At 53.2% G+C, this 24,902-nt stretch overlaps 2 protein-coding genes across 2 annotated transcripts in view; one reads left to right on the top strand and one right to left on the bottom strand.

Annotated features, from left to right (window-relative positions):
- The first annotated feature begins 352 nt into the window (after window positions 1-352).
- BACE1 (beta-secretase 1) lies at window positions 353-22,127 on the top strand. Its single transcript, XM_047877155.1, has 9 exons — window positions 353-1,094; window positions 14,129-14,217; window positions 15,710-15,926; window positions 16,436-16,573; window positions 17,295-17,429; window positions 18,398-18,499; window positions 18,861-19,010; window positions 19,261-19,432; window positions 20,102-22,127. The coding sequence occupies exons 1-9, from the start codon at window positions 834-836 to the stop codon at window positions 20,341-20,343; spliced, it is 1,506 nt and encodes a 501-aa protein (XP_047733111.1). The 5' UTR covers window positions 353-833; the 3' UTR covers window positions 20,344-22,127.
- The window catches only part of RNF214 (ring finger protein 214), a 50,617-nt gene continuing 47,830 nt past the window's right edge, over window positions 22,116-24,902 (bottom strand). Inside the window, 1 exon segment of the mRNA XM_047877151.1 lies at window positions 22,116-24,870. Coding sequence (XP_047733107.1) covers window positions 24,805-24,870 — 66 coding nt within the window. The 3' untranslated portion in view covers window positions 22,116-24,804.

Below are 24,902 nucleotides of genomic sequence, written 5' to 3'. Positions count from 1 at the left end.
CCAGAGCCCCCGGAGGTACCCCCCAAATCCCTATTCATTAATGCCACATCAGTTTGTATGGTGCACGTGCATTTTATTTCTCTGTGTAGCCCCAGTGCCTGGAAGAACGTCTGGCATGCAGTGGGCGCTCAATAAATGCAGAATGAAGGACTGACGGACTGCGAAGTCTGCCGCCGCTCTCGCTCTCTCGAGATGGCCCGGCCCGCCCTGCCAGGGTCCTGCAGGGTGGACTCCATCTCGGCAGAGGGCATCCCAGACCCCTCACCAACCCCGGAAGCTGGGCTGCCAGCCATGGGAAGACTACACTTCCCAGCGGTCCCAGGGAAGAGTGAAAACCCTTTGGCTTTGACAGCCGCCGCCACAAGTCTTTCCGCCTCCCCGGGCTGCCTGGGAGCTGAGAGCCGGATTATGGTGGCCTGAGCAGCACACGCAGCTGCGGGCGCCCCCGGAGCCCCCTGAGCCTTGCCCCGCCGCCCACCCAGGGGGAGGACCGAGAAGCCAGCGGCCGCCGACCTGCCATGCCCGCCCCTCCCCGCCTCCCGCCGAGCCTGAGCCGTCCTCTCCCAGACCTCTGCTGAGGCTGGGCGCCGCTGGCCAGATGTAGCCGGCTTCGGATCCGTCTCCTCCTCTCTCCGTCTGCGGATTTCTCCTGCCCGATCCCCCCACACACGGCACCGGGGGGGCCGGCCGAGGGGCCTGCAGGCTCTGGAGCCCCGATGCCTCGCAGCTCACTCTCCTGAGCAGCCACCACCAGCACCCAGAGTTGGGGGCAGGCAACAGAGCCGGACGTGGTCCCAGGGTGAGCCCAGAGGGCCCCAAAGGCCAGGCCCACCATGGCCCAAACACTGCCCTGGCTCCTGCTGTGGATGAGCTCGGGAATGCTGCCTGCCCACTGCACCCAGCCTGGCATCCGGCTGCCCCTGCGAAGCGGGCTAGGGGGGGCCCCCCTGGGGCTGCGGCTGCCCCGGGAGACCGACGAGGAACAAGAGGAGCCGGGCCGGAGGGGCAGCTTTGTGGAGATGGTGGACAACCTGAGGGGCAAGTCCGGTCAGGGCTACTACGTGGAGATGACCGTGGGCAGCCCCCCACAGACGGTAAGGTCTCCAGGCCAGCCCTCCCCTCCTCCCTGCAGGAGCAGAGGGGAGAGAGGGGGGTGCAGCATGCTGGGCCCCGCTAAAATGGGCCGGATGGTGTGGGCAGGAGGGACCTCCCCCCAGATATTCCCTCTGGGATCCTACTGGCAGCAGTCACCCCGAAGTTCCCCTTTCCCACCTCCCTTCCCCTCACAGGCTTCCCCGGGCTCCCTCATCTGACTGTCTTCCCCTCGCCCCCAATCCCACATGCACGCCCCTCAGTAAGGATTTGGGGCAAGAGAAAGACTCGGGGGGCGGGGAGGGGGGGCTGGCCCAGGGAAGGGTCCAGGCAATAGGGACGCTGTGAACAGGTGTCAGCCCTGCCAAGCCTGAGTCTCCCCACCCCAGCACTCTGGATCTTGGTCACCCAACCCTCTCCCCTCCTCTGGTGTTCTGGGAACCTGGGGTTCGGACCATGATTCCCAGCACCTTGAGGACCCAGGAACCCTGACACGAGCTGAATAAACCCCTTGCTCCCAAAGTCCGGGCAGCCACAGGGACAGCAAAGCGGGGTTTCCCAGCTCCTCCTGACTGCCACTCCAGCTCAGAAGCCCCAGACAGACTCTGGCTTCCCCAGGCCCTCCCTCCCCTTCCCCCTGTGCTTCCTGCACTCCGGCCCCTCCTCCTCCCCCCAAAGCCATGCGCGCAGCACAGGCCAGAGGGGACTGAACCGAGCCAGGGGAAAGGACAAACCGCAGCCCTGGAGCCAGAGCCCCCTTCTAAGAATGACACTCCTTCCACAAGCTGATAGGCGCGGGAGGAGGGGTGAAGGCAGCCCGGCGGCGGCGGAGAAAACACTGCCAGCTCTGCCCATCCTTCCAGTCCTTCGCGGCACCTCCAAGGTGGCCGGGGGAGGTTGCACCCTCTGTGCCTGCGTGGCTGGGGTGTCGTGGCTGCTGCCCTCTGTGCACATTTGCCTCCTCCGGGGGTGGGCCTGGGCACGGGTGGCGGGATGGCTCTGCATGTGCTGGTGTGTGTCACCTTGAATCCGAGCCTGCACATTTCTGTGAGGCACCCCCCCCCCCCCCCACGGATCTGTGGGATCCGTTGTCGGGAGGCCTGTCCTTGGGAGGGTCCGTGAAGGTGGGAGTGTGTTTAGAGGGAACAGCCACACTTCTCTTGAACTTCTCAGACAGCTCTTACACTGGATCTGGGAGAGACGCAAACCTCTGCCCCCCAGTTACCTGATGGAAGCAATTCTTCCCAGGTCCCTGCCACCCAGGCCTACCTCCTACCTCCCCAGCTCATCCAAGGCTCTGGTCTCCCCTACGGACCCCTTCTCTTTCCGGTGCATGATAACTTCCCCAGAAACAGTCTCAAATCCGTGTGAGGATAGGCCCCTAGCAGCCTGGGCAGGTACTCTCAGGTAGCAGGGGGGGTGTAGAGACCTGCAACCCACTCCCTGATCTGCTACTGATACGCTGTGCAAGCCCTGTTACAGCCTGGGGCATGGACACACGACGGAGGGGGCTTTGGATCCACCAGACAGACCAGGAATTCCAGCTGTACAGCCTGCAGCCTTTCCTTTTCTCAGCTGTGTGTCCTGGGGCAAATTAAGCAACCTCTCTGAGGCTATTGCCTTGTTCTTCAAAACGGGTGAAAGGAGATCCCCTTTGCAAGGGTTAAATGGGACCTTGTAGGGGAAATCACCCTGGACAATGCACGCAGACCCAGGTGACCTCCAGTAAATAGAAGTCACTTTCTGCTAACTTCTCTGGCCACATCTCTCTCTTCTGTGCTATGCAAGGAAGCACAAGAACTTGGGAGCTCTGGGCCACCATATTTTACACACGTAGGACTGAGGGACCAGTTCCTGTACTTCCCCGGCCCCCTGAGATAGTGTGTACACCCCCCAGTCCAGAAATTGGCAGAGAGTAATTGCCCGACGGATGTCAGTTCCTTCCCCCTCCTTCCTAGAAAGGGAAAGTGGGCCTACAGTTGAACACCGGCCCAAGGAACCATTGCCGGGGAGCCCACAGTTAGAGAGACTCTGGGTTGCCCTATGGCTGTGAACACGAGCCAATGCCAGCCGGTCTGTGCTCTGTGGTGACTTTGATTCCCTCCCCAGCAGTTTCGAGAAGGAGGCCCTTTCCCCTCGCCTGGTGGGGCTGTTGTGAGCAGATGAGAATGTGGTTGGCGGGGTGCTCTGAACAAGTAGAAGTGGGACTTGGGGGGCACTTTCCGTATGCCAGGTGATTAGGTGGGGGGGTTGAGAGCTGATCCTCAGGGAGACAGGGGATAGGTTTTCTGCCCACGAGGAGTATAGAGCGTGAAAGCGTAAGTGCCAGTACGAGGTAATTCAAAGCAGCACTGAGACCTTTGCCACCAGAGCCTATTACAAACATAACTTCTCGGGTCCCGCCCCAGACTTACTGAGTTGGAATTTCAGGGGCCCTGGCTCAAGCTCGAGAAGCACTGATCCGCAGCAGTTCGAAGAGTGAGTGCTTTAGGTGTTCAGGAGGTAAAATCAAGGAAAGCCTCCTGGAGGAGGTGTGCTGTGAGCATGGTCGTGAAGGATGGCTAGGAGAGGGGAAGCTGTTCCCGGTGGGGAAATGGTACCTGTCCCACACAACTGTAACTGCACTTAACTTGAATGTCCACTTCTTCCCATCCTTAGCCTGGGTCCCTGAGACCAGAAGAAGCCGCAACGAATGAGAAAATGAGACGTGTGTCTGGGCTCATGCATGTTTGTTCAGGAGGCAGTGAGAAAGCCAGTCTGGTTAATGCTACAGGTTTGGGTAAATAGGATAGAGCCGAATTGCCCAAAGCCTTCAACATGAAGCTATAAGGTTCAGACTTCAGTCTGCAGACATAGGGGGAAGCTTGAGTTTATTTGTACAGGGGAATGACATAGAAAAAGCAATCTTTTAGGAAGAGACATCTGAATTTTAGGAAGAATAGAACTGAGAGGTACAGGGGCAGGAGGCTCTGTCACAACAGTCTGGGTGTGAGGCACTGTGGCAAGGGCAGCATGTGGCCATGATAAGGTGGAAAGGGAGGAGAAGACCAGGATGCAGGGACATTCCAGGACAGCCGGACAGGACTTGGTGACACTGGCATGAAGGGTGAGGAAGAAGACATCAGGGGTGATTTCAGGATTCTGATCTGGGAGGATACGAGACCATTCGAGGGACCAGGAAGGTGGGCAGGAGGGGCTGGTTTATTCAGTAATGGTGGACAAATGTACACTTGTCTTTATGGTTGTAGTTTATGTAAAGTTTTCAAATATATTCTGTATAGGTTATTTTCTTCTTTACAGTCCTTCCTGCAATATACAAAAATGGTCCTATCACTCACAAGTTCCAGCAAAAGAAATGGGGACTGAAAATTTAAACAATTGGCCAGAAGACAGGCCAGTAAGCTGAGACCCTCTCTCACCTGGATCTTTCTACTCTGCCATGCCACCTGGCCGGGTATCCTGGGGGAGAAGAGAGGGCTTAGCATGACCATTTCTTTTCATTCTGCCGGGACACCCTCTCCTGTCTCCCTCGTTACACTTATAAGAACACATTATGGCGTTTTTGTGTTTGTTTCCCTCTCAGAACATCAAGCTCTTGAGGACAAGGTCTTCTGGGAAAAAAAAATTTTTTTTTGCAATGTCTCATTCTCTTATCTAATATCTATGATAGTGCCACATTCAGAGCATGCACCTAAAAAACATTGAGTGAGTGAATAAAGTGTAGGACAGACTAATAGAACTCTCGATGGGTGCTTATAAGTGCAGAACAGGAGCCTGTGGAGAAAGAAGCCCATTCATCCTTTTCGCTTAAGTGAAAGGATATCATCTCATTATAATGGGATGAGCATCGGTGTCCAAGCCCAGGATAATACTTGTGAGGATTGAGATCTGGTGGTAGTCAGTGCAGTTTAACAAATGTTTCTTGAGCACCTACTGTGAGCAGAAGAGAAAAATAATGTCGTGGTCTTAGCCCTTGGAGAACTTGCAATCCAGTGTGAGACACAGACATATAAACAGCTAAACAGCATACGAGACTGAACGCATCTGGTACAAAGAGAAGAACAGGCAGGCATAGAAGGTGCAAAGGAAGAAGCGGCTACTACTGACAGGGTGTTGGGAAAAGCTTGCTGGAAAAGGGAGCATTTGAGTATGGCCTAGAAAGATGAGAAAGCTTTGCTATTTGGAGATAGGGTGGCGAGGGGTGGGTGGGGGGACGCTTCATGGAGAGAGGCGATGAGCTGGGCTGAGAAGCTGAAAGTTGTATGGCAGGGGTGCTGTGAGGCTGAGTGGAGGTTGGGTTGTGCTTTGCAGGCAGTCAGGAGTCCTTTTGAGTATATGAGAAGGGGAGTGGTCCGGTGTGGTGTGGGTTCTAGGAAAACAGCTTCAGTGTGGAGCATAGCGGGATAGTCTAGAGCCTGAGGCAAGGCCCTCAGTCAGACACGAGGGCCTGAAAGACGCCGGTGGCAGCAAGGATAGAAAGAAGTCCTCAGAGATCCAGCATTCACGTGTCAGTTCAAGCAGGTGTTCTCTGCTCCTGGGAAGGGAGAGGGAAGAGACGAGATTCCCTTCCCTGTGACCTCTCTGTGGCATCAGGGAACACAGCAAAAGGAGCAAACTTTAAAGCACAATATGGTTCATCAAAATTCCACGTTTATGATCCTGCTTTAATTGCAAGGGAGAAGTACTAGCATGTCCATTTGGGGGGTGAGGAAACTAAGGCTCAGACAGATGAAGTCGTTTGTCCAAAGAGACTCCGCTAAGGAAAACGGAGCCAAGTTTCAAGTCCAGGTCTTTGGACTCCAAGTCCAAATCCTGGGTTCTTTCCAGTGTTCTCCAATCTAAGACGTGTGGTTGCCTCCGAGATGCCGGTAGACCATTCTTATTGATGAATCTAGTAACCAGCTGAGCATGGGGATCTGGAAACCGGGTGAGGGGTTATGACCGGACAGGGAGACTCAGGAGTCACCTGCAGAGAGGTGGTCTGGAAGCCAAGTTAGCAAACTTGTTCTTTGAGACAACGGAGGGAAAAGGGGGGAGGGAAACGACTAGGACAAGAATATTGAACGTAGACTGGGGCTCAAGGGAGCAATAGAAATAGAGATCAGAGAAGTAGAAAACTATGAGGGTTCAGGGTCTCAGGAACCAAGAAGGGTCAAATGGTTTTCCACCTCCCCTCCCTAAAATGGTTTTCAAACTGTGATTTGTGAGATTCTATAAAGGGACTCAAGGATGAAGGAGAAGGTTAGGAGAAAGGTAAGAGGTAAAGACTTTGGACCTTTCACCCCTCCCATCACCAAACCCTCCCCCCTTCTCCCTGCTCCTAAATGAGCTTTTCTTGGTTTTATACAGTGGAATTCCAGAACAATCCTTCCCTTCCTCCTTCCTCCATCTTCCTTCCTTCCTTCCTTCCTTCCTTCCTTCCTTCCAGTACTAACAAGGTTGAAAAACATTGGTCTCAAAGAACCACCATCCAAATTAGACAAGGCAAGATTAGACAAGATCCCACTTCTAAGTTTCCACCCAGCCATGAGACCACAACTGGCTTCAGGTTGCATAAGAGGGCTTTGCTAGGACGCTCACTCTCATTTCACACACTTCTCCTCCTCTGCCTCCCCAGGTCAGGAAAGAAAGAGTTTAGCTGCAGGTGGGGGGTAGGGGAAAGACTGTCAGGAACCCTTCTTGGGTGCCTCCAAAAAAGATCTAAGCAGAAAATTCTGGTTGCAAATCCAGGAAGAGAAACATGTCTCGGGGAAGCTCCCCTACCAGACAACTATCTTCTCTGCTGGGAACATGTCTCTTGGGGGCCTGGGCAGTGGAGAATTCTAGGCGGGAGCCAGACCATTTTCCTGGTCCTAGAACTGCCCTGAGCCGCCTCTGGCAGGATGGGCCCAGAGGGCTGGGAAACATTCACTGATGCCCTTCTGCCAAATCCTCAGGTGCTGAAGCCAGTGGTTCCTGAGAGGGCAGAGGTGCTCCCTCTAGGGGAATGGTGAATCAGTAGTCTTAAGGGCTGACATGGGGGAGCTAGGACTCCTTGGTCTTTTTCCCCACAGACTCTGACAAAGCCACGGAGCTCCCTGCCCCTGCCACCCCAGCCTGTCCTCTTTCACCAGGTCTCCTGGACTGTACCAACCTGTGGCTACTCTCTCTACTGCCCGCTGTAACCCCCGTGTCCAGACCGCATTGGCCTCTCGGGGCTGGTGAACCCCACCAATTCTTTCCCAGTGCCTGTGGAGCTCTTGCCAAATAGCTCAAGGCGTGAACCACAGCATCTCCCAATGGCACAAACAAGCCTGTACTGAGCATGACCCAGGTGCCCTGGAGCAAAGTGGGCTTATGCCAGAGATCAGCTGTATTTTCAACTGAGGACAGACCAAGAGAAGATGAAAGCAACTGTCACCTGTGGGCAGGACACGATTAGACGGTAGGAAGGACTTACTGTCTGCCAATGAAAAGCAGGTAGCCAATAGCTGCTGTGATCCCTCCCAGACCAGCGGGTTTCCAGGTGGGTTCTGTGGATGCTGGAGGTGTTCAAGAGCTGCCTCAAGAGCCACCACAGGAGGTGAGAGGGACAAAGGAAGTAAACCTCTCCCTCCCAAAGAACAATTCTTATTTTTTTCTATTTGGTATATTGAGATCCTGCATAAAGTTGGAAAAGAGTTCTGCTGCTTAAAAAAAAAAAAAAAGTTTGAAAAACCATTGTCTTAGATCTGTTCTTTAAGAACAGACATGTACATTTTTTGACCGTTCACATCCATCATCTCGCTGAATAGGAAGCCTTGATAAATATTAGTTGAGTTGGGTTTGACCCTGGGGGAAATGGGACATCCTGTCTAAAGGGAGAAAGGTGCACTAGATAAGGTTTGGGGTGACCCAGCCACCTTTGGATTCCTTTAAAAAAAAAAACAAAAAACAAAAAAACAGCCCAAGGTAGGGTAAGTGGTACCAGGCAGGCTGCTTGCTCCCAGGTATCGATTATCAGCTTTAGCCTGGAGAGAGAAATGGAAAGCAAGGGTATGTCTAGGGAAAGAATTTCCAGTGGATCAGCTGATTTGGTCAAGGCGGAGGGAACCTGGACAGGATCCAATCGCTGGACTCGGTTGGGGGCAGGAACTGTGCGCTCTGTTGGCCCTCGGCCACTGCCAGCTGCTGACGTTAGGCTCCTCTTGTCCTTCCTTGCCCCCTTTTCTCAGCCTTGGGCATGCTCAGGTCTGGGAATGTCCCCTCAGGAAAGCAGACGAAGCTGACTCAAAGGTCTAGGACCGAGTCCTGAAGTCACTACCATTGCTCTAAGAACCTGGGTAGATAATCTAGTCAATTTCATGGATATAGTGGGCATCCACCGTCACTGTCACCATACATGGTATACCAGGCTGAAATCACCCCTGCAAGGACCCCGGGGCTGAGAATTAATAGCAAGAGTCTGTAGGGTCACAGAGAACTACAGGAAATGAGGCAATTACTGTCATTGTGGAGCACCTGCTGAGCGCTAGGGAAGAATATGATAATAAGGATACAGAAGTGCTCCCCACCCTTGTGCAGAGCTCATAGTGTGGGAGGCAGACAAGAGATAAGATGAGTGATATACAAGTAAGCACCGGTGTTACTGAGGACCTGCAAGAGAAGGAGCCTTACCTTGGCTGAGGGCATCACGGCAAGACCTTTGGGAGAAAGGATATTTACACTGTGCCTTGAAAGACAGACAGAAGTTAGACAAAACGTGGAGAGAATGTTCTAGGCCTAGGAAACAGGATATGCGAAAGTGCAGAGGTCATCATGCATCTGAGATCATGATGCGTTTGAGAAGCATGGGGGGGGGGCAGGGGGCAAGAAATGTTCATCGGGGTTGACCTATGGTTGGTGAGATGCCCCCGAGGACGGGGTTTTCGGGATTTAATTCAGATAGTGGATCTGTTATCTGATGCGGTGTAACAAACTACTCCAAAACATGGTGGCTGAAAACAAGAGCCATTTTGTTTTTCAGGATTCCATGGGTTCGCTAGTGGCTCTTCTCCAGGTTTTACCTGGACTCACTCACGTGGCTGCGTTCAGCAGGTGGGTCAGCGGGGGGCCGGACAAAGCTGGGCCTGCTGGACCTCCCTCTCCATGAAGTCTTTCATCTTCAAGGAGACCAGACGGAGCTTCTCCACATACAATATCAGGGAGGCATTCCAAGAGGCCGGTACACATTCCCCAGTGCACAGGCCCTTATCGAGCCTCTGCTTTCCCCCCTTACTGACGCTCCACTGGTTACAGCAATCCCATGGCCAAGCCTCGAGCCGATGTCGGAGGGGATCACACAAAGACATGGGTACAGGAAAGTGTGATTGATCAGTGTAGCAATGTACCATCTACTTCCTCTCCAAATGAAAGACGGGAAGGTCAAGAAATGAAACACCAGAGTTGGTCAGAACCAATGGGTTCTTGTCTAGCTTTGTGACCTATTGTGTTAGATGGGTCAAATTGCCCACTCACTCCAGGTGCCCGTTTCCTTCTCTGTAAAATGGGAGAAAACCTTCCAATCCCAGCTTTTGCTAAAAGGCTTATTAGACAAGAGTAGAGGCCCACACACAAGGAGAGAGACTTCCTCTTTGATAGGAGGAATTCGAGTTAAAGCCCCCTCCTAGGGCCCTGGGATAGACTACCAGACCAGGTTGTAGATCTTAGTAACCAGAGACCTTTCAGAGTTGGCCTTTCAGAATCTCTCTAGGCTGATGGACAGATGACCCCCGAAGGCTCTTTTCATCCAGAAGAATCTAAGCTATCCCTGTCTGCTGAGGGCTGGGGCCAAGACAGGTGAGATTTGGAGAACAAAGAACTCACCGGCTTTACCCAGAACTCACCAACCCACCGGCTCCATATCTATCTCATCACCCAAGATCTTTTGCTGAAAACTCCTCTTGGGGAGCCTGGCCTGCAGAGTGAAATGGGCAGGTGTGCCTCTCCCTGTGGGGCTTGTTAGCACTTCCAAGAAGCTGCCTTCCCTCAGAGGCCCCGGTGATGGGGTGGGGGAGATTTGTTTGTTAAGTGATTGGCAGTGACCTAGCCCTGACCCCAGGCTGTGATCTCCTGGGAATCTAAAACATAATAGCTACAGAGACTCCTGGGTCAGCCTGCCCCAAGGGTTGGGGAAGAAGATGGCTCCAGGACCCCAGGCTACTACCACTTGTGTCCCAAGTCAAACCTGGGGGCCGGTGAGAGGAAGACGGGTCTGAGCTCGAGCTACACCTACAAACCCCCACAGCTGGGGAGCCACTGAGGGCTCTCTCCTTCATCCAAAAAACAGGTTAGAGTAGCTCTTTCCCCTTTTCTTTCCTTTAACGTTAATTCAAGAACTACTTATTGCCAGGTACCGTGAAACCCATTAGGGACACGATGGGGATTTTTTGAAAAATTAGATACAAGGGAGGTGAGATTCAATGTGACGTGACAGAGTGACACGTTCTAGGAAGGCATTTTAATAAGAGACAACGACCTGGTGTTTCCCCGCGAGGAGGTAGTCCCTTCTGAGCTCGGACTGCGGGATGACAGATGACTAGACAGACTTGCCAGCGAGAAGGAAGATGTCTGGGCACAGTGAAGGACCTTCGCGTCTGTCTTCGAGGGGAGGACCATGGCTGGTTTGAGGACCTCCAATGAGCTAGCGGGCCAGGGGCTGGGAAGTACAGGACAAACGAGGCTGGCTGTGCAGGCAGGGCCGGACAAGGAAGGGCCCTGCAGGAAATGTGAAAGCTTACATTTTTTATTTTCATAGCAGAGGGAATCGATTGACATGGGAGGGCAACATAGTCAAATCTGCACTTGGAAAAGACCACCCTAGCCGTAGTGCAGAGACAGGTTGGAGGGGTCCAGGGCGAATGTGCCAAAACCAGTTGAGAAGCTATTGTGATATTCCAGAATGAGGTGATGAAAGCTTGGCCCAAGGGTGGCAAGGGAGGTGGCGAGAAAGGAGTAAATTCCAGAGACTTTTGAGAAGGTTAATTGGACAGGACTCGATGCATCGGATGGAGATGTGAAGAAGAGGAAGGTGTTAGGATGTCCCCCCCCAGTTGCTGACTTAGAGAGAGAACAGATGGGTGGTGACGCCATCCACTGACACGGGGAAGGCTGAGGAGAGACAAACGGGTGGGACCGTGGAAGGTCAGTTTTAGACATCCTGAACTTGAGGTGACTTTGAGGACGTTGCTTATGTGCTTCTGGAGCTCAAAGGGGAGGAAAGGGCTTCGGGCTATCAGCTCGGGGGCAGAGGTGATGCTTGGAGCTGTGGCCACAGGGGGGATGGCAGAGGGAGGGTAGGGCCCGAGAGGAAGAGGGCCGGAGCCCGAGCCTTGAGAAGTGAGCCTGCCGAGCGGACCAGAGGAGATCTGGTCAGAGATGGGGAGGACAGTCACGGGACGGGGTGGCAGGGAAGAGTGTGTCTAGGAGGGAGAAGCAAGTCCTCACAGTCAGATGGGAACGGATGTGAAACACGTCTTTTGTATTTGAAACCTTTGCCGGCTGTAGTAAGGGCTGTTCTGTAGCGGAGGGAGGGGCAGAGGAGGACCCGTTTTAGGATGGGTTGAGGAACGAGTGGGAGGTGAAGAAAGAAGACAGCTTGGCTGCAAACTTGGGTTGTGAGGGAGGGGATGGTGGCTGGAGGTGGATGTGAGATTGAGGAAGGTTTTTTTTTTTTAATGGAGAGACTCCAGCAGTTGTAAATGCCAATGGGAAGAACTCAGACTGGGGTTGGGGTGGTTGTACGAGGGCGAACGTACCTGAGGGAGAGGCAGGGAGCCGGGCAGGGGCAGCCGAGGGGAAGGACAGGTGGGCGCAGCGGCGGGCAGGTGGCGGTGGCTGGCTGTGGGGGCCAGGGAGGTCTCATCTGCCGGCCTCGGCCTCTGTTCCGGGGCAGTAAGAGGCGAGGCCTCGCTCTGGAGGTGTGACCGCTGGAAACCCCTTCGCTCCAACCCGCCTCTTCCAGGCTGCCCTTACCTGCCCTGTTGCATCCCGGGGGGGGGGGGGGGGGTGGCTTTGCTGCCTGAAGCGCCTGCCCCATGAGAGCCCTCCACAGGGAGCAGGAAAGAGAGAGAGCCTGCTCTGGGGCTCGAGTGAGAAATGTTGGGAGGGCGGGACCAAGAACCGCTTCTCTCAGAAGCCAGGAGCACTTGGCAAAGAGCAGATAGTTGGGACGTTTGCTCAGGAGGGAATCTCGGCCATTTATGCTGGTTTCCCATTTTTTGTGGCGGATGGAGAGCAGGTGGCGGACGGGGCTGTGGTGGCCCGAATTCCTAGTGTGGGAGTGGGTGGGGGTCATCGGGCTCTGGGCTTGACCCCCTTTGAGGTGGAAGGGAGGGGCCTTCCTCAGATGGGGAGATAAGGCTGGGCCCAGAAGGACAAGAGTGACTGGGCCTCCTGGTTAGGGAGGGAGAGGTTCTCAGGAGGGGAGAGTAGAGGGGGAGGCCTGGACCAGCTGGGACCTCAGGAAGAAAAGCCCAGGTGGCCGTTTTCCTAGAGCCAGCCAGGCACACGTTCCAGGGAGCCCTGTCTTGCACAGCTATGGGGACCCTTCTTTGGGGCCCAGTGATAATAGGGATCCCTAAGAATGAGGCCAACCCTAGTGCCTGGGAGCAGAGTCCTGGCGGGTGGGGGAGGGGCTCCAGGGAGTAGGTGGGAGAAGCCTTTTTAATCATTAACCTGGTTGACTGAAATCGGAACTGCTATGCCTCCAGCTCTATTGATTCTGAAAGCACAGCATCTGGAGGCCGCGGCGGCTGCCCAGAGACCCTGGAGAGGGCCGGGGGAGGGGTGGGGAGGAAGGGCAGGGGTGGGAAATGGGAACCAGGGGGGAGAAGGGGCTGGGAAGGAGGGCGGAGGCAGGGTCAGAGGGCGTTGGGGGGGGGGGGGGGGACAGACAGCCCTAGAGAAGGGTCTTTGGGGACACGGGGAGGCCAGGAGGCCTAAGCAGGTGCTGGCGACCACTGAGAGCAGGAAGGAGCCAGAGGATCTGGCAGAGGAGGAAACTGAAGCCTAGAGGAGCACGGGGACTTGCCCAAGGTGACAAGGTCAGAGCCTGCACCACAACTGAGGTCAGCTGACTTCACCGCACTGAGGAGAGAGGACACGGGAATGACAGAGCCCTGAGGTCAGGGGAGAAGAGGAGATGGGCACGAAAAGTCAGCAAAAGAGGGTCAGTTCTTGGGGAACCGCGCTTCTGAGGACAGAGGCGTGGCCTCTCTTTGCCTGTGAGGATACAGTTAAGATATTCAAGATGTGGCTCTGGACTGACTGAGGGACGGATCAGGCCGCCAAAGGAGAAAGGGGGGTTGAGAAAAGTAGAAACACTAGAAGGAGCTGCACACCAAGAAGACACCTGTCTGTATTCATTTAGCCAAAACCCAGGGCCCTGACAAGATGGGTTTTTACCGGGACGTCGGCGTGGGCTCCTGGCTCCCTACTATTTCTGATAGCAGGACTCCTAGGCCTGTGTCACCTCGGAGACAGGAGGGGAGCCCTTCTCGGGGAGCCACATTCTGGCAGGCAGGGTCAGAAACATGTGGGCACCAACACGCCGTCCTGGTCCCCGCAGCTTCCCTCGCCCGTGCCAGCTCCTAGAATAGCATTTCTGGGCTGCACGGGGATGTGAGCCCAGCCGGCCTGCTGGGTGATCTGCTCCCTAGGAGGACTGGAAAAGGAGGGAAGGGGCAAGCTCTGCAGACACGACCAGATAGGAACACGAAGTGGGTAAGGGCAGTCTGACGGTAGAGACCAAGAGGAATGAAAACCCCAGAGATAACGTGGCTCTGGCAACACAGAAAATGTTAGGATGCCGCGGAGGAGGCAGGAGCAGACACGAGGCCACGCCGAGAATGGCACAGGAGGCCATATTCCGTCTGTGGTCATGGTGGTAGCAGGGGCCAGGCTGTTCTGTCCCCCATGGTAGAAGTTTCACCGGGACCTGCCAAAGGGAGAGTCTATTGCCGGTGGGGTGAAGGACAAAGGAGGTGGCGAGCCCAGAGCCTCGTGTGGATGACATCTTTCTCTCCCCTTTCTCTGACAGCTCAACATCCTGGTGGACACGGGCAGCAGTAACTTTGCAGTGGGGGCTTCCCCCCACCCTTTCCTGCACCGCTACTACCAGAGGCAGCTGTGAGTCCTGGGGAGAGCTAGAGAGAACCCTTCCCAACGATCCAGGGCCCAGAAGGGTCAGGGGAGGGCTTTGGGGAGAAAGATGAGCTCCTCGGAACCTTTCCAAGAGAGAGGAGTGGAGAGGGGGGATGTGAGGGGGTTTACTCTGGGAAAAGGGAGGTCGAGGGACCACCAAGAAGTGCTTCAGTACAGAGACAAAGGCAGCCTCCTTGGGGAGGGAAGCAGGAAGCAGAGGAGCCCCCCAGTTCCCAACCCAAGAGTCTTCTCTCTGCCTGAATTGGGAGACGTGGAGACGTCATCCCAGCCTGCCCAACCCCGGTCCCTTCAGTGGCTCTCAGGTTTCTGGCAACACCGACTCACTCAGTCCAGGCTGAGCAGGCTGCAGTGACGGCTCCCTTCACTGTGCTCCCCCCCCCGGGGGCTACTCCTGGTGGTACTGCACGGTTCAAGGGAGGGAAGGAAGAACCTTCCATAAGCCCCACGGCCCAGACCCATATCAGGGACTGAAAGCCATGTCTCCCTGCACCGTCCAGAGTTCCAGCGGCTGGACGTAGCTAGCTGGTGGCAGGGAGGGTCGATGTGGGTTTCTAAGGTGAGAGGCAGAGAAGGATGACGTGGGAGCCTCCTTAGCACAAAAGCAAGAAGCGGCGAGAGGCCGTCTAATGTCTGAGGCATCTCTGTGTGTGTAAATCTGTAAGCAGAGCCTTTAATCCTATTCTCGGACTTCTAGGCCGATGCCAAAGCCACCTTCGGCATCTTCTGCCTTCTTAGGCTCCTTCACCTTTAACCTCCCTGTCTGAAGACAGCAGTCAGTGACGGGGCGTGGTCAGGATCCACAAAAGGGAATTCATTCCCGCTCCTTTTCCCAGTCCCATCACTGCCCTCCAGCACGTACACAAGGCTGGGGTAGTGGCGTGATGAAACACAGGGGGAGGTGTCACGTGCTCATGAACACGTTCCACACAAGTGGTGTGTAATACTCACTTACCTGCTCTGCTGAGGGCTGTGCCGATTCTCTCTTTGGAAGAACTTGCCAGAGAGGTTCCGCATTCACCCCGCCTGGCACGTTCTCTACCACTCAGATGGTACCACCGGGTCCCAAGGCCGCAAGAGTCAAAGGCTCCTTTTCTCTGGGAGCTTGATGGAGCTGGGGGCTGGGGGAAGAGATGCCCACTAGCTGTCCCTCAGCAGCACCGGGCACAATGCACAAAGCCTAGGCTTGTTCCCCACAGGGCCTGAGCTCAAGATCTAGGGGTATGAGCTATGGAGACAGGAGAGTGAGCCCCAGTAATCGCTCCCGTCATCTGTTTGCAAGGTTACTTTCCATTCTGATCTGGGTGATTGATCTGGGATGGTCTGCTGAGCAGTCTGAAAGTACCTTATGTACAATGCCTCGGACGTAAGGGGAGGCATCTGGGAGTAGGGGAGAGGCTGGATCCCTATGCCACTTGTTGTGGTCATGCCTCCACAGATCTCTGCCTCCTTTCCACAGGTCCAGCACGTACCGGGACCTCCGGAAGGGTGTGTATGTGCCCTACACCCAGGGCAAGTGGGAGGGAGAGCTGGGCACCGACCTGGTGAGCATCCCCCACGGCCCCAACGTCACTGTGCGTGCCAACATCGCTGCCATCACTGAATCAGACAAGTTCTTCATCAATGGCTCCAACTGGGAGGGCATCCTGGGGCTGGCCTATGCTGAAATTGCCAGGGTGAGAGGAACAAAGCCTACCCCTGGGCACTGTGTCTGTGTGTCACTCCCTGCATGCCACAGAGGGACGGGTTTGGAGAGAAGAGGAAAGGACGGAGGGAGGGAAACAAATCAGCTGGAAGGATTAGTTAACACAGGGACGGGGTGACCATCTGAATCTTGTCCCTGTAGAGGGCAGAACTATAGCGAGGGATACTGTGACAGGTCCAAGAGTAGGCTCTGGTTTCTACCGACTCCCAGGATCTTAGGAATAAGACAGCCCCCCCCCCCGCCCCCCCCCGCCCCATAAATCTGAAACGGGTTAAGCACATGGGGATCAAAGATTCTGTAGATCTTTCCTGTTTGTACTGCCAGTGTCTCTGGCTAACCCTCTCTCTGCTAAATCTCAGTACTTCAAGACAGTCTTTCCCAAGGAACATCCCCCAAGTTTTTGCTTTGGCCTTCCAGTTTAGGAAGCTGGCCTCTTTCCATTAGGGCCTCTGTGTGAGGATTCACTCCTTGTCTCCACAGCCCGATGACTCCCTGGAGCCGTTCTTTGACTCCCTGGTAAAGCAGACCCACGTTCCCAACCTCTTCTCCCTGCAGCTCTGTGGTGCCGGCTTTCCCCTCAACCAGTCAGAAGTGCTGGCCTCAGTTGGAGGGAGCATGGTGAGTAGATCCTCGGAGAGGGGCGGTCTGGCACTGGGCAGAGGGGTGGGCACCGCCTGCCTCCCCTCCCTCTAAGGCTCCACCACACTCTTGGGCTCCACTACTCAGAACCAAGAGAAACCTCTTTGTATTCCCCACCTCCGTTTTTCTTTTTCCATCCTTTTCTTCCTTGCGTTAGTCCAGAAATGATTCCAGGTGCCTATGGTAAACTTGGAAAGGATGAGATGGTTAGGGAACTTGAAAGGAAATGAAAACGAGACCTCTCAAATTAAGTTTATTTAGTCTGATGATCAGAAGGCAGAGATGTGAGGAGTCTAAAAGTCTATTAATTAATTAGGACAACTGGTGAATGGTTCTCCATCTCCAACAAGCAGAGAAAATAAAACTTGTAAGAGAAGCAAATAGTCATTCGTTTAACATTTATTGTGCCAGTTGAGGTTTAAATAACTTTATATTGAGGGCTGCGAGATTCTGAAACAAATAATTTAAAGTCCTGTAATGTCTTCCCCTGACACATTCTTAACACGTTTAAGAAACTACAAATCACTTTGGGACATGAATTGATGAGAAGCAGGAAGGTGAGAAAGGTGGCCTGTAAAGGGCCTTGCCACCCCCACCCCCAGCCCCCGCCCAGGGAATCTCTGCTCCCGTTGCTTTGTCTCTGGGTAACTCCCTGTCCCTCTGTGCCGGGACACGAGTACCTGCCTCCTTGTCTCCCTAGATCATTGGCGGTATCGACCACTCCCTGTACACGGGCAGCCTCTGGTACACACCCATCCGGCGGGAGTGGTACTACGAGGTGATCATTGTGCGGGTGGAGATCAACGGGCAGGATCTGAAGATGGACTGCAAGGAGGTAACGACACCAGGGGGACCAGGGAGAGGTAAGGGGGAGGCAACATAGCATGAGGTCAGACCCTGAGTTATGAGGTTGGGAGGACGGAGCAGGGGTACAGGGGACCTGCAGAAAGGGTTGGGGGCTGAGCCTAGAACCGTCGCGAGCTTAACGGTAACACGACAGGACCTGAAGTTTGGGGCTGGGGACTGGCAGGGCACTTTCACAGGGACCATGTGGATTATGGTCTAAGAAGGGAAAGAGCATGTCTGGACTCTAGTCACCGCCTTGCTTGATGGCCTTGGGCAAGTTGTTGGTGAGGCAGCTTCATATGATGTAAGTGGAAGAGTCCAGCTCTGGAGTTGGAAAAACCTGGGTTTCTAGCTTTGCCTTTTACGAGCCATGTGCCCTCAGGCAAGTTACTATTTTGCGTTTCAGTCCCCTCATCTGCAAAACAGAGGGAAAAACAGCTTTGCAAAGACTGGTGAAGACAGAGAAAAATGGATAAATTGTTTCTCCCAGGGCCTGGCACATAGCAGTACTCAGTAAATAGCAGCTAAACCATTTGGGTCTTCCTTATCTAGATCCTTAATGATGTTAAATTAGAACAGATATAAAAGTACTACCAAAAGTTAAAAGCACTATACAAGGTATTTTTATTTTCAAGATCTGGAGAACGTCTGCCCCACCCAAGACAACAAGAGTTAGTATTTACTGGATACTTCCTATGTGCCGGGCACAATTCTAAGCGCTTCAAATGTATTAATTTAATCCTTAAAACAACTCCTTGAGGTAGGTACTATTATTATCCTCATTTTAAAGATGAGGAAACTGAGGCACAGAGGCTAAACAACTCGCCTACGGATCTACTCCTAAGAAGTACGAAGCCAGGCTGTCCCCCCAGCAGTCAGATTCACCCTTCCGATTCTGTCCAGGGCCTGGCAACAAGAAAGGCTTTTGACTCTTCCAACCCTCTCTCCCCGTCCTAGTACAACTACGACAAGAGTATCGTGGACAGTGGCACCACCAACCTTCGTTTGCCCAAGAAGGTGTTTGAAGCCGCCGTTAAATCCATCAAGGCAGCCTCCTCGGTCAGTGGGACTAAGGGCAGGGGTACGAGAGATGACGTGGTGTCAGAGGAAGTCCGTGGAGGTCACAGGTCTCAACAAGAGCCAAGTCGTCTACCTTTAGATCCTTGTACTTAAATGCCTTCAAAGCGACTCTCTTTCCTGGGTCTCGGTTGGCTCATCACACGGTCCCCCTGGTGCAAAGCGTTGGCTTCGCCCTCCCTCCGTCTTCCCCGGATTCTTGGGTTTCAGCGTGCCTTCCCCCAGCTCGGGTATTCCACAGAAAAGCAAATCTAGGGCCCGGGAAGTGTCACGTGAAAGCGGGAGAAGCGAGGTGCTGGAAGAAGGCAGTTTCCCCATCACTATCCCTTTCTCGCCCACATAGACGGAGAAGTTTCCGGACGGGTTTTGGCTGGGGGAGCAGCTGGTGTGCTGGCAAGCAGGCACCACCCCTTGGAACATTTTCCCAGTCATCTCCCTCTACCTAATGGGTGAGGTCACCAATCAGTCCTTCCGCATCACCATCCTTCCACAGGTATGTCCCCCAGCCCAGGAAGTGGTCACGGTACAGCCGGGGAGACAGGGACCAGGCATGGCCTCTCGCAAGTGGAAGAACAAGTAGAGGAGCGTCCCATGGAAGAGGGCTCTTGCAGAAACGGAGCACGCAGAGCTCAGGGATGGCAGAGGGAGGAGCAGCCTGAGGGCACAGATACCCGGAAGGCAGAGGCTGGGAGAGGGCTGGAGTGAGGAAGACAGCCTCTCCCTCTTTGCTTGCTTGTCCCCAGCAATACCTGCGGCCAGTGGAAGACGTGGCCACGTCCCAAGATGACTGCTACAAGTTCGCCATCTCACAGTCCTCCACGGGCACGGTTATGGGAGCTGTGATCATGGAGGGCTTCTACGTGGTCTTCGATCGGGCCCGGAAACGAATTGGCTTTGCTGTCAGTGCTTGTCACGGTAAGAGCCAGGCAGGAGGGTGGGGTCAGTCTGTCCGTGTTCTCGCTGTCCAGCAGTTAGGATACCTGGGCCCCTGTCAGCCTGGGAGGTAGTAACAGTTGCCTCAAGGCAGAGCCAACACGTTGGGCAAAAGCTAGCGTGCTTGTGCTTTTTCTGTGCTGCCCGGCACGGTGAGCCCTGCATGGGTCGGTGACCTCTGCTGCAGACCGCAACAGCAAGGGCTGCCTCCGGCCCTTGGGAAGCTCTCGCTCCAAGGGCAGCAGGCTGAGCCTACAGTGACCTGGTCAGCTGCTACATGATGAGCTTGAATGCCGGCTACTTGAGGATCGGTGGCCAGGTCTTTCAAGTGGGTATCGGCCGAAGAGGTGAGTCTACCAGGTATACGTGGGGCTGGCCTTTTGGTCAACTCGCAAGACTGACTTTTAGGTGCCATTCCTACCGCATGCTTATACAGGAAAGGGCTGTTGCTCCCACTGGCCTGGGGGGAGGAGAGGCGTGCCTCTCCCTAGCAAGGGCTTTCGGTCTTGCCCCTAAATACCTCCAGGCAAGGAGATGCTAGAGCCTTCTCGGGGGCTAATTTCAAGGCCTATCGGGAAGTTCTTTTTGTTGCATAAGCTAAACTGCTCTGTGACGACGAGAGCCGCCCACTGACGTGTGCCCTTTCTCCAGTGCATGATGAGTTCAGGACAGCAGCAGTGGAAGGCCCTTTCGTCACCCCAGACATGGAAGACTGTGGCTACAACATCCCACAGACAGATGAATCAACCCTCATGACCATAGCCTACGTCATGGCTGCCATCTGCGCCCTCTTCATGCTGCCACTGTGCCTCATGGTGTGCCAGTGGCGCTGCCTCCGCTGCCTGCGCCATCAACATGACGACTTTGCGGACGACATCTCCCTGTTGAAGTGAGGAGGCCCACGGGCGGAAGACAAGAGATTCCCCTGGACCACATCTGGCGGTTCACTTTGGTCACAAGCAGGAGACGCAGATGGCACCGGTGGCCAGAACACCTCAAGACCCTCCCCTGCCCACCAAATGCCTCTGCCTTGACAGAGAAGGAGGGAAAGCTGGCAAGGTGGGTTACAGGGATTGCACCTGCAGGAAACAGGAGAGGGAAGAAAGCAGTACTCTGGCGGCGGGATTATTCTCGGTCACCTCGAGCCCGAGTTGGGAAATTCTGCTGCTTGACACTTCAGCCTTGAACCTCTGCCCACCATTCCTCTGGATTCTCCAACCCAAAGTATTCTTCTTTTCTTAGTTCCAGAAGTAGTGGCATCACAGCCGAGTCGCCCCAGTGTGTGTCTGTCTGCGGTGCCCTGGCAGAGAAAGGGCCACTCTTGCTTCCCTGCTGGCCAAAGTCAGTAGGAACGGATGCACAGTCTGCTATTTGCTTTAGTGATAGGGACTGTATAAACGAGCCTCACATTGGTACAAAGATTGCCTCTTGAATTAAACAAAAATGTAATTAGACTGAGTATTTGTACAAACGGGGGCGGGTGGAAGAGGAGACGAGGGGAGCGCAAAAGACAGGGAACAGCTGGGATCAGAGCTAGAAAAGGCAGAACCACGGCCGCTCGCCAGTCCCAGCTTCAGACTGCATCTCCAAGACAGAAGGCCATCTTGCAAGATGGGTGTTGCTACCCAACGTTTTCTTTTCTGTGGTTGTAGCCTGACCAGAAGCGAGTTGGGAAGAAGGGCTCACCTAGCCGAAAAGCTCTTTTTAACGTTCTGAAATGAAAAGTGCCCACTGCGAAGTCCCATCTAACAAATGAATTTCTACCTTATTCATTCCACTCGTCTCTACCTGAACCCTCTACTCCACATGCGACGGGTACCACTCACCTTTCCCAGCCCCCCTCAGCCCCAGGTGCCCTACAAGACAGCAATTGGAACACAGCAAACATAGCAGGGCCGGGCTTCGTCTTCCCCCTCCACGTTCGCTCCCTCCCCAGACCCCTACCCCTCTGGAGCTCTGCAACTGAGGTGCCGAGAGGGATGGGCAGGAGACCTCTCTTCACCCTTGAAAGCAGAACCCTCGAGATTCATTCAACAGGTACAGGGTGGACGCCCTACGCCTCTGCCTGGACTTCTTCCGTTCAGCTGTAAAGTAGTAGTAAGAGCTCCACGTGATACAGAGCAGTTTCGTTGCCTTGTCTCCCTCTCTGGTGTCCCCTCCGTGAACCTGGCTGAGGCGGCCGACAGTGGCACTAGCATTATATACCTGGTGTCACAAACACAGGGCTGTCTGGCTCTAGCATTACTGCCTTCAGTAACAAGGCTGCTGGGGAAAGGCTGGCAGCCTCAAGGCTTCCTCACTTCCTTCACTCCCCGAGCCGCTCCCGGAGGCCATCCTCCGCCCCTATCCTCCTCTCTACGCCCCCACTCCTAGTAATGGCACTTGGGGACCCAGGCTGGTTCTTGGGCTAGGTAGTGGGGACCGAGTTCATTTCCTCCCTATCAGTTCTAACACAGTCGACTATGATACCAGTGTTAATGGGAAGACCTGAATTCCCCTGGTTCACCCACTGGGTCCTATTGCTGTCTTGTCGACACACTGCTTCCAGGTGTGGGACCCGCCGAGTGTGGAATTACCTGATGAGGGAAAGGGAAACACAAGGAGGGCCTCTGGAGATCCTGGCCTCGGCCAGCTGCCCACAAGCCATAAACCAATAAAACAAGAGTACTGAATCACAGTTCTTTATCTGGGTTCTCTTCATTCCCCTTGCACCTGGTGCTGCTTTGGCTGACTGGGAACACCCCCTCACCACAAAGACGGTCAGGAAGACTGGAGACTGTCCGTTTCCAGCTCGGAACTTACTGTGTAAATAAACTTCCAGAACTGCTACCGTGTAATGAAAATGCCACATTCTGTTTTGTAATTTCTTCCCATGTTGGGGAAAACTGGCCTTTTCCCAGCTCTTTCCAGGGCATAAAACTCAACCCCTTCATTACGAGGTCCCAATGTCCTATTTTTTTTAACTTGTACTTACTTTTCTTTTTATAGCTACTTCCTTTCTACCCTGAAACTATTAACTCTAAATGTGGGAAAAAAAAAAAATCTTGACAACAGCTTCTTGCTTGTAAAAAATATGTATTATATAGCTCTATTTTTAAAGTCAACTCCTGAAAAGCGACTGTCCCATCTCTACTCACTGTATTCGAGGCCTTTCCCGTTGGTCTGCATGGCCTCTATCCCTGCAGGCCAGTGGGCAGAGGGAAAAGGGAGAACGAGGATGACCAAAACTTAAATGTTGCTTTCTGATTGATTCTGAACAAGACAGAGAAAAGAGCAACAATGAGGCCCCAACTCCCACACACGGCTCCCCAAAACATCTGTCATCCTGCTATAGTTGGCTTTCAAGGGGCTTTTACTAGGAAGCAGGTAAGCCCCCCACCCCTGCCCCCACCACTTCCTCCTTTCTTCTCGCTATATTCCTTTGGCTTCAAAGATTTGTGGAAAAGAGAATAGCTTTTATACCCACTTCTAATTTCTAGATTTTTAGGGGATACTGAAAAATATTGCTGGTGGACTAAAGGGCACTGCAACGTTGATGAGAGAGAAAGTTTTTGATTACAAGATAAAAAATGAATCGCCCAAATGAAAATAACAAAGGAACTGGTCTTCCATTTTGCCACACTTCTGTTGGTGAAAGCTACCAACCTGCAGACATGAACGTTTCATTAACCAAAGAAAGTGGGTCACCTGACCTCTACAGAGGGGAGTACTTGGGCCATTTCAATCACCCTACAAGATGCCAGGAGGTCCTGGGAAGTCCAGCTCCTTAAAAGGATGACAGTCAACAAGCCTGAGCAAGTAAGGCAAGAGAAGAGAAGGTCTACGGCCAAGAAACTGCTAGGCAGGAACGAAGGACAAAGAAGGAAAAGAACAAAACAGAGGGGAGAGAATTTAACTGGAGCTGAAAGGAAACGTCTTTGCTACCTTGATGGTGTTACTAGTGCCAGTAAGCATGTCCAGGTCCCAGAATGGGAAAAATTTAGCTGTTGATAATATAATGATGTCCTTCCCCTGGAGTTAATTTCTTTTAGTTAACACTTAGTTTTTTCTCGTTCAGTTCCAAAAGAGAAGGAAGCTGAAGCCATTTCCTATAGGAGTAAAGATAAAAGGATAGGAAAAGATTCAAAGCTCTAATAGATTCACAGCTTTCACAGGCATATAAACCTAAGAACCAGACGTGCTCAATAAGCAAAGGTGGAAAAATGATCTAGTTCTAGGTAGCTATCTATAGAAAAATGACTTCTAAACTTGAAATCCAACCTCCTTTCATATCACTCTGGCCTCCATTTTTCCCAGGCCAGGAAACATGTCCCCGTAATTCTCTTGCTTCAGAAATTAAAATCCAGCATCCCAAGATCATTCTGCAAGCAATTTTGCACAGACATCTCCTCACCCCAGTGCCTGCCTGGAGCTCACCCAAGGTCACCAAACAACTTGGTTGTGAACCAACTGCCTTAACCTTCAGGGGGGAGGGGGGCTGGCTGACTAGAGACCAGAAGTGAAGGGGAAGAGTTGAGGGCTTCACAAGGTTGCTCTGTCAGCTTGATCAGAAGCCAAGGCAGTGGCAGCAAGGGATGGCTTGGCCCAGGAAAGACCTGTGGGCTGTGCTAGTTTCTAAAGAGATGACTATCCAGGAAGTCAGATGGACAGAAGTTCACGGGGGGCAGGGGTGAAATGGGACCCACTTATGTTGTTATTCTTGGACTGTGAATTTTGCGGATGTAAAACAGAATATTCTGTAAACCTAATGTCTATGTGCAAATAATGAGCGTTAACACAGTAAAATAGTCAATGAAAATTCAAACTATTAGGGTTACATTTTTTTTTCCTCAATCAGTCTCATTTTATCCATTTGGAGTAGAGTGGCTAGAACAACACTGAGGCTTCCGGAGGCTTTCAGTAAGCAAGGCATCTGGTCGGACAGCGGGTGAGCACCAGGGTTCAAATCTGCATACATGAGCCTTAAGAAAATTAACTAGAGGCTGAGCCAAATCAAAGCAGGATGGCCTTAGAGCAACAGCAGCTTCCTAGATGGTTTTTATAATGTACTTGAAAACAGCCCTAGGCAAGAATATCATAATTTCAAGGGCAAACTAAACATCACCTTACCTACAATCTGCATCCCCCAAAGGAATTGCAAGGTGGGGGGGGGGGGGGCAACCATTTCTGCATAATATACATACTTTCATTTACGAACATTTGAATACAGACTTTCTATACACACATTACCTATATAATAAAAATGTACATGGCATGAGTATAGGTCACTGTATAAATATAGAGTTTTAGAAATCTTGAACCCGCGCTTCCTGTTCACATCAGTTTCTCCTCTTCTTCCTCCCCAGTCAGGTCCGTCATTTAAGAGTTGGACAAAAGGGACAAGTGTCATTTGTGTTGGTCTGGGCCCAGAATTTGATACACTGGAAAGGAAGAAAGACATATCTCAGGTTTA

The sequence above is a fragment of the Prionailurus viverrinus genome, chromosome D1 (genome assembly GCF_022837055.1).
Source record: "Prionailurus viverrinus isolate Anna chromosome D1, UM_Priviv_1.0, whole genome shotgun sequence".
In the NCBI taxonomy this organism is placed as follows: domain Eukaryota; kingdom Metazoa; phylum Chordata; class Mammalia; order Carnivora; family Felidae; genus Prionailurus; species Prionailurus viverrinus.
Note: the sequence above shows the minus strand (reverse complement) of the source record. Positions and strands in the feature narration are given on the sequence as shown.

Bases quoted from the DNA above. Each gene is read 5' to 3' on its own strand.
- BACE1 (XM_047877155.1), top strand. From the start codon at position 834: ATGGCCCAAACACTGCCCTGGCTCCTGCTGTGGATGAGCTCGGGAATG. The intron at 14,218-15,709 runs GTGAGTCCTGGG...TCCTTTCCACAG, and splicing joins CGCTACTACCAGAGGCAGCT to GTCCAGCACGTACCGGGACC. The intron at 16,574-17,294 runs GTGAGTAGATCC...TTGTCTCCCTAG, and splicing joins CCTCAGTTGGAGGGAGCATG to ATCATTGGCGGTATCGACCA.